This window comes from Acomys russatus, chromosome 24 (assembly GCF_903995435.1).
Source record: "Acomys russatus chromosome 24, mAcoRus1.1, whole genome shotgun sequence".
NCBI lineage: Eukaryota > Metazoa > Chordata > Mammalia > Rodentia > Muridae > Acomys > Acomys russatus.
Genome location: NC_067160.1, coordinates 48,469,166 through 48,478,462, shown reverse-complemented (window position 1 = coordinate 48,478,462; position 9,297 = coordinate 48,469,166). Strand labels below are relative to the sequence as shown.

Here is a 9,297-nt window from a genome sequence, read left to right as displayed (position 1 = left end):
AGGCTTTCTATGCTCCCACTGCAAGAGCCCCCCCGCCTCCATCTCCCCATCTCTGCTGTCTCTTTGTGTTACCAACTCAGTCCACACCACTGAAAGTTGGCAAAAAAAAAAAAAAAAAAAAATCACTGGGACAAGAGCCTTCTATTAGGCTTAATGTTGCGACACAAGGGGGAGGCACGGGAGACTGTCTTCCCAGCCGCCTCCCTGCATGATTGAACAGCTGATTACTTGGCCAGAGAAGGGTCTGCATTAGTCACAGGTATGGAAATGTGTGTTTGGCCCAATCACAGATTTTTCCCCCCCTTTTCTTTAGGAGCAGTCACAGCCTTCAGAGAAGCTGCTAGGCCACCAGAAGTGCTGCACCTCTGGTGTAGGTAGAGGTAGTGACAGGCTCACTTACATTTCACTAACACTCGTGATAGCCAGAAACCAGTACAAACTGCTTCATACAGCCCTGAATTGGGTTGTACCTTCAAGAGCTGGGGCAATCAGCTGCAACTGTGCACTTTTCTCAAGGCATCTTTGGAGTGTTCAAGATAGCTGGTGTTGCCATAAGGGTAGTGTAGATTGGTTATCTGACTAATAGTTCCTCTACTGAAGGCAGCGAGGGCACAAGGCAGAACCCAACAGTTGTTAATTAGGGAGTCAAATGATCGCAGCACCAGCTTCTTGTTTATAGGTGGACTTACAAGAAGGATTTAAAGTATTTACCATTAACACTAATATTGATTTTTCTTAGTCTGACAGGGCTTTTTAAAAATTAAACTTTCGGGACTGGAGAGATAGCTCAGCAGTTAAAAGCTCTGGCTCCTCTTCCAGAGAACCCAAGTTCAGTTTCTAGCACCCACATGGTGGTTCACAAGTGTCTATACCTCCAGTCCCAGGGGATCTGACACCTTCTTCTGGTCTGGGCATTAGGAATGCAAGCAAAACACCTATATACATAATAAAGATTGTGTGTGTGTATGTGTGTGTACTTGCGGTATCACATGTATTGAGGTCAGAGGACAACTTACAAGATTTGGTTCTTTCCCTTTAACCTCCTGAGCCATGTCAATGCTTTAACAATGTTTAAACCCTCCTCTGTTCCAGTCATACTCTCATCTCATTGACTTCAGGACTGGACAAAAAGCAGCAACATTTTTAGCACTTTTTTTCATGGTGTAAGATTTATTGTAGAGCCAGGCAGTGGTGGTACATACCTTTAATCCCAGTACTCAGGAGGCAGAGGCAGGCGGATTGCTGTGAGTTTGAGGCCAGCCTGGTCTACAATGCCAGTTCAGGACAGTCAAGGCTACACAGAGAAACCCTGTCTCAAAAACAAAACAAAACAAAAACAACAAAAAACAAAAAAAGAAAAAAAAATGGAGAGGGATAGCCTGGGTGTGAACAGCCTGCACTTCCACCTGGCCCATTGTACTGCTGAGGGTCATGTCTGGGTCTATGGTTATGTGGCAGCAGGGGTCTGTTCAGTGTCTATGGGTCATATCACCACCAAAGGCCGTCTGTGTGTCCCTGGTCTGGGCTTTCACCTGGGACCTTGTTGACATCCAAGGGTTGTGCAGAGCTGGCCCCACCTCTAACTGGTTGCAGCACTAGAGAGAGTGGCCCCTGCACCACACCTGGGTAGCACAGTTGAGCTGGCCCTGGTGGCTGGGTGATAAGAGCTGGCGCCACCCTTCATTCATCTGCCAAGGGGTGGCATGGGCCAGGGAGAGGTGCCCTAGCTGGCTAATAACTGCCGTACTGGACAGAATAATTCAATACAGACATAGCATGCAATCTAGACAACAGACTCACATATCCAGTTAGTAGTAGACCACAGCAAAGTTTCAAGAGTCCTGACGCCATCTAGAACACTTCAGGCATTAGAAATATTCGTGGTGGAAGACAAGTGTTTGGTTCTCAAATTCAGGTCCCAAGAGAGCAAATTTGATCTAATGGGCAACAGGAAGCCACTTAGACAGCTACACCAGAGATTGATTGATGACAACATGATATAAAATTGAGGAAGAGATGAACACACAGACCTGACAGCCTGTATGAAAGGGGAGGTTGGAGAGAAAACCATGCACCAATATCCATTTGCTGAACTGGTGTCAACCTCAGCAGGAAGGTGTTTGATAAAGCAAACTGCAAATTTCAAATAGATCTTCCCAGAGGTAATATTTGTGACCCTTTCATAGAAAAAGAAACTAATCCATGCAGTGGTGGCCCACTTCCCACCCCCCAAGACAGGATTTCTCTGTGTAGCCCTGGCTGTCCTAGACTCATTTTGTAGACTAGGCTGGCCTTGAACTCACAGCGATCCCCCTGCCTCTGCCTCTCAAGTGCTGGGATTACAGGTGTGTGCCACTATCGCCCTTAATCCCAGCACTTGAGAGGCAGAGGCAGCAGATCTCTGAGCTCAAGTCCAGCCTGATCTACATAGCGAATTCCAGGTCAGAACACAGAGAAGCCCTGTCTTGATAAACTGAGAGAAAGAGGGAGGGAGGAAGAGAGAGAGAGAGAGAGAGAGAGAGAGAGAGAGAGAGAGAGAGAGAGAGACAGAGGAGGAGGAGGAGAAAAGAAAGAAAGAAAGCGAGCTGGGTAGTGGTAGTGTACACCTTTAATCCCAGCACTCAGGAGGCAGAGGCAGGCAGAGTTGAGGCCAGCCTGGTCTACAGAGTGAGATCCAGGACAGGCAAGGCTACACAAAGAAACCAAAAAAAAAAAAAAAAAAAGAAAAGAAAGAAAGAAAGAAAGAAAGAAAGAGAAACTAAACTGTAGATTTGAGGCCCAGAAAAGATCTGGCAGCAGAGTTTGTAATCAGAAAATATATAGATGATAGATCGATCGATCAATAGATAGATAGATAAAATTGCAAAAACAGAATTATACTTTATTAAATACAAGAAACATTTTAGATTTAGTACATATAAAAAGCCCTTTTAGCGCTGGGCATGGCGGCACATGCCCTTTAATCCCAGCAGTTGGGAGGCAGAGGCAGGCTGATCACTGTGAGTTCGAGGCCAGCCTGGTCTACAAAGTCCAGGACAGCCAAGGCTACACAGAGATCTTGTCTCAAAAAACAAACAAACAAACAAACAAAAGTCTTTTTAATTTGGGGTTTCAAGTTAGACTTTCCCATGTGGTAAAAATTTCCAAGATTGGAAAAGGAGCACACCATTGCCAAGTAGGGTAGGTCCTCTGCTCTCCCAGCGGTCCAGTCTTGCCTTGTCGCCCGCCAATTGGCCCACAGGCCGGCCCAAGGCATAGAGCCATTGCTGCTGCTGTTGGCACCACTCACCCCGCTCACTTTGCTGGTGGGAGGAGACCCTGGACTGCGCTGGTCGTGCCCAGGGAGCAGGCTGGTTGGCCATTGCTGAGGACAGGGATGCAGGAGCCTGGAGCACTATCGGATCCTGACCCCCGGACCGCTGCCCCAGTCGCACGATCACTCTCTCTGAGCAACAACAGGACATCCGAGATGAGTCTTAGAGGTAGTCCAGTATTTATGGTGCTTTAGAACCTTGAGCCACGTGAATGGCTCGTTTTTAATGCTGTATTTGCATGTAAAGCTGTTTGGGCAAAATAAGATACTGTGTGTCACACGGCAGATTGCAATGCCACTTTAATAAGTGTGCGCTAGAGAGACAGGAAAGATGGTGGAACAGAGCTGGCAGAGAGAAGAGCTAAGAAGTAGCAGGTACCGGGAGTGCCACAAGGGCCAACAAAGGGAAAACGGGGCCAGCAGGGTGGTGTATGGTGGTTCAGCTCTCGCAGATACAGCCCCTGAGGGTGCTGCCCAACCTCACAGCCACCCTGACTCTGAGCAACAACAGATATCCCAGACGAAGACTGCCTCATTTTCTAGATTGAGCCTCCATGGTCTGGGCTGCCCCCGGAGGCTTTGTGATGTCCGCGGCAGGTGATGCTGCTGGAGACCATGTCGATGTCAGTGGACTGTGCAGCTAGCTGCCTGAGGCCATGTTGGCGTCCATGATCCATGCTGCCACAGGAGACCATGTTGAGGTCCATGTTCTGTGCTGCTTCCAGAGACTCTGGAGATGTCTGTGGTCTGAGCTGCCACAGGAGACCATGTGGAAGTCCATGATCGAGGCTGCTGCCAGCTGCAATGGGCAAGGAAGCTTCTTGTGCAGTGGTATTAATGACTGCAGATTCATAACTGAGAACGAAAAACACTGAAGGCTTCAATGACAGACAGCACCCTCCCCGAAAAGAAACAGTCCAGACTGTTGAAGAGACATGAACTCTGGTGCCCCCTATTTGACCATGTCTCCTTGGTGGGGAGACCTGGTGGTACTCAGAGGGCAAGTAAGCAGACTACAGATAGGCTGTGATCATAATGGTGGAGGAGGAGGTCCCCTTCTGTCACAGACCTAGCAGAGGGGAATAGGGTGACAGAGGGAAGGAGGGTGGAGCGGGAAGATACAAGTGAGGGGATAACAATCGAGATGTAGTCTGTTTGTTTTGTTTTGTTTTTTGAGACAGGGTTTCTCTGTGTAGCCTTGACTATCCTGGACTCACTTTATAGACCAGGCTGGCCTCGAACTCACAGCGATCCACCTGCCTCTGCCTCCCAAGTGCTGGGATTAAAGGCGTGTGCCACCACCGCCCGGCTGAGATGTAGTCTGAATAAATTACTTAAATTTAAAAAAAAGAGAGAGAGAGAGAAAAAGAGCTGGCCAGTAGTGACAGACTCAGGAGGCAGAGGCTGGTGGATTTCTGTGAATTCAAGGCCAGCCTGGTCTACAGAGCGAGTTCCAGGACAGCTAGAGCTGACACACAGAGAAACTTTGTCTGGAAAAAACAAACAAACAAACAAACAAAAGAATCATGATAAAGATGTTCTTCACAGTTGATGGTTTCTGGTATGGGAGGGGTGGGGACTCAGTTTTCTTTAAGAGCTGGCCACTGGGAGTTTGACCATGCTCCAGTGAGGATATGGGCAACACAAATTGGTCTTGGTGTATTTTTTTCTTTTTCTTTTTCTTTTTTTTTGGGTGGGTGGGCTGAGGGGAGAGTAGAGGGGTGGGAGAGTGAGCCTGGGAGGACTGGTAAGTAAGTGTGACCAGGGTGCATTATATGAAATTCCCAAATGATAAAAATATGTTGGGAAAGTTTTATTTTTAATCTAAAAAAGTTTTTGGGCTGGAGAGATGGCTCAGAGGCTAAGAGCACTGCCTGGGGCCAGGCGCTGTGGCACACGCCTTTAATCCCAGAACTCGGGAGGCAGAGGCAGGTGGATCGCTGTGAGTTCGAGGCCAGCCTGGTCTACAAAGTGAGTCCAGAACAGCCAAGGCTACACAGAGAAACCCTGTCTTGAAAACCCCCCAAAAACCAAAAACCAAACCAACCAAACAAAAAAGAGCACTGTCTGTTGTTTCAAAGGTCCTGAGTTCAATTTCCAGTAACCACATGGTAGCACATAACCATCTATAACGATACCTGGTGCCTTCTTCCAGTGTGTAGGCACATACAGGCAGAATACTGTATAAATAATAAATAAATCTTAAAAAAAAAGATTTTAAAAAAATTCCAAGAAGGATGATAACTGTTGAGAGAACATACAACTTTAACACCTGCTTGCCATGTATACATGTGCATGTGTGTGTCTGAGGCATGATCTCATGTAGTTCGGCTGTGTGTGTGTCTCTGTGTGTAGTCATAGTTCCTTTTCATTGTCCAGTAGTTTTTTTACTTATGTTTCAAATTAGCATACAAATTATTGTTTCATTGTGGCATTTTCAAACAAAGCTTACCTGAAGGAAGTAATTTGTATTTCTTTTCTGTGGGGTGGTTTTGAGACAAGGTTTCATGTGACTCAGGTGTGGTGGTTCGTTTCTCTCTCTGTCTCTGTCTGTCTGTCTATCTCTCTCTCTCTCTCTCTCCCTTTCTCCCGCTCCTAGACAAAATTTTTGTGTAGTCCTGGATGTCCTGGAACTCACTCTGTAGACCAGGCTGGCCTGGAATTTGGAGATCTGCCTGCCTCTGCCTCCTGGGTGCTGGGATGAAAAGTGTGCATCACCATCACCACCCAGCAGAATTTCTCGTTTGGTTGGTTGGTTTTTTGAGACAGGGTTTCTCTGTGTAACCTTGGCTGTCCTAGACTCACTTTGTAGACCAGGCTGGCCTCGAACTCACAGAGATCTCCCTGCCTCTGCCTCCCGAGTGCTGGGATTAAAGGCGTGCCCCACTACGCCCGGCCCTCCAGCAGTATTTCATACAATTGATTTGGTAAATACTTTACATAACATAATCCAGGAATGAAGAACCCCTCCCAATGAGGCACACATAAGACCTGAATATATGATGTTTCTTTGGGGGAGAAAAAAAATTACTTGTATTCCTTAATGCTTAGGACAGTTTTACCATGTGCAGGTACTGGGGTTAGGCTTTATTCCTCACACGGGGGCTTGCAAACATGATGTAGGTGAGGGTTCTCTGAACTTCTACATGTATTTTCCCTGGAACTCAGCACGGTGATAAGGAGTCTTTTCTGTGAGACACACTGGGTGGAGGCACGAAAAGGTTTGCTTTTTTCCCATTTGTTCTGGATTCTCACTAGCCGTAACACGAGACTCACTCACTGTCAGATCCTATGCAGGCAGCCAATGTTCTGGGACACAAGCTCAGGGCGATTAGCAAGAAACCTTACCCTTAAAGGTTGAGGCTCGTAATACTCGGCTGCAGTCGCTGCCAGTTGGAGCTGTCCAACGCCCTCTTGCTTGTAGCTTGGCATATGAGCTGAATCATTTCCAAAGCCCCGAAGTTGCTCACAGACAACATGCAGGTAAGTTTCCATCATCTCTGAAGCATTTGATAGCTATGAAGATAGGTTGTTCTGCATGTGACTCCTGAGAAACGTGGTAAGTACTGCAGTCTGTAACTGTACGGGTGTGCTTTGCTTGGTTTTCTCCCATTCTGCCCATGTGGCGAAGGGAAAGCAGCAGGGAGGATTCCCAGGTGGTTATGGGTGAAAGTTAGATGCATCCGAGTTCAAATTAAGAGCCTACTCAGTCCCTTACCCATTGTGGGCTCTTGGCAAAGTAGTAAACCTCAGGTGCCCAGCTTTATTTTGAAGTTAATCTTCCTGAGAGGGGCATCCCCTGGCACTACATGAAACAAAGAATGAAGTGCCTAGCGCAGTGGCCGGCACACAGCAAGCGCTCAGCAGGGGTAACTCTGTAAGGTGCTTCCTAATAGAAAAGTCATAATAAATAGAGTTTTGATTCCTGTAAAAGTCCCTAGCTCTGTTATAAATCCGTATGTCCCTTTCCAAATGGGCACTCTCCATCTCTTTGGGTAAGGTGGAGTGGGCCTGGTACACCTAGGTCTCTGAAGACACTGCCTTCTGCAGATACTAGGAATCTGCCCATATCAACAGATGAGTCAGATGGGTGAGGGGACGCTCTCAAACCAGACTCTCGCTCAGTATTAGATTAAAAGCAGAGTTATACTAAAATGTGAATGTTTGATAAATAGCCAGGGCATGGTGGACACCCAAAGCAACCGCATCATGGAAAGCCGCCCTTGACCTCTGTAACTGGAGAGGAAACTGATCCAAGCGCTTCCATTCAAAGGCTATATACATGTTCCCGGTCAGTTTTAACCGCAGTGATGTCACCCGATACGTGGCATCAGCGTATCTGTGCCTGACCCTTTTCTGTATCTCCAGTGTCCCACATAGTGTCTATTTTATAATTATATCCATAAACTCCCATCCAAACATGAAAGCAAAGACCTAACATTATGCCCGGGGTCCACTTTCTGGCAAACGCTGGACCGGAGGAGAAATGTAATGTTTGTGACCCGGGAGACTGTGATCTAGAAGAGAGAGGTGACTAGAACGCACGCTCAGAGTAGGATGCACTGCTAAGCACTGGAGCAGGGGGGCGGGGGTGGGGTAATGCGGAGGGATGGAAACAAAGCTTAAAGGATGTAACTCCTTTCCTCACTTAGGTGACACTCTGCAGGCTCCGCACTCACCAGTGGTGCTTCCTTCTGTTCAACGTCGTGCTATTTCATGCCTTGCTCTTTGGAGCTGACTTGGTGGAGGAATACTTTTTACGTTCTTTGCCTCACGTAGATATGAAAATCCTTGAAATTAAGAACAAGGCAAGAAAATTGAACATGGACTCTTTAAGAAGCAACCCCTCCAAATATTATGTCCTGAGCCAGCCCGAGGTGTGTAGCGGGAAGACCATCTTTTTGCTCGCGCTTATCTTCAGTAGCCCAGGGAATGGAACAAGAAGGGAGCTCATCAGGAAAACCTGGGGTAGTGTGACCAGCGTCCAAGGCTATCCGATTCTCACGCTGTTTGCTCTAGGGATGCCGGCGTTGGTGACTACCCAGGAAGGCATAGACGTGGAGTCTCAGAAGAATAATGATATCGTTGAAGGACTCTTCTTGGACAGTTCTGAAAACCGAACCCTGAAGGTCATCTCAATGACCCGGTGGGCTGTAGCCTTCTGCCCTAATGCCCTGTTCATCCTCAAAGCTGACGAAGAGATGTTTATCAATCTACCAGGCTTGGTAGACTATCTTCTCAATCTGAAAGGACACTTGGAAGGTATCTATTTAGGAAGAGTTGTTCACCAGGATATGCCTAACAGAGACCCCCACAGCCAAGAGTTTGTCCCTCTTAGTGACTATCCTGAAAAATACTACCCAGACTACTGCAGTGGCGAAGCCTTTATAATGTCCCAGGATGTGGCTCGGATGGTGTATGTGGTTGTGAACGAAGTGCCGATTGTGGTGCCCGCTGATGTATTTGTAGGTCTTTGTGCTAAGTCTGTGGGCCTTGTACCCATCCACAGTTCAAGGTTTTCTGGGGAAAGACATGTCACATATAACAGATGTTGCTACAAGTTCATTTTTACATCCTCAGGAGCTACTGATGCTGAAACTGCCCTGGCATGGAAAGAAATGAATGATGGGAAAGAGTGCTCGCTGTTGGAGTCTTACTACAGTCTCATTTCCTGCAAACTTCTGACATACCTTCGCAGCTTTAAGCACGTTCCCATGGGGGCTGCACGTGACAATGCTGTGTATTTTGGAGATTAGTGTTCACTTGATTTTAAGTGTCTTGTTTGTAAATTGCTGTTTTCCCGTAATAGAAGAAACCCTCTGTCCCTATGTTGTGTAGCTTCTCTGAACTTTTATTCATACTTAGCAAAACCACAAAATGTTCTTAGTGTTCTGATGTACTCAACCTTGACATCTTCTTTGTTGATGCTTAAGACATTTAAGTTAGGATGGTGTGATTCTTTTCAAAATAAAAATCTTTCAGAA

The 9,297-nt window shown here is 46.9% G+C and overlaps 1 protein-coding gene across 1 annotated transcript; it reads left to right on the top strand.

The window, feature by feature from the left end:
• Nucleotides 1–7,941: 7,941 nt before the first annotated feature.
• On the top strand, nt 7,942–9,297 carry B3galt9 (beta-1,3-galactosyltransferase 9). The gene has a single exon (XM_051166475.1). It carries the CDS (start codon nt 8,095–8,097, stop codon nt 9,067–9,069), a length of 975 nt encoding a protein of 324 aa, XP_051022432.1. The 5' UTR covers nt 7,942–8,094; the 3' UTR covers nt 9,070–9,297.

What these genes read in the sequence shown, in the direction of transcription:
- B3galt9 (XM_051166475.1), top strand. Translation starts at nt 8,095, where the DNA reads ATGAAAATCCTTGAAATTAAGAACAAGGCAAGAAAATTGAACATGGAC.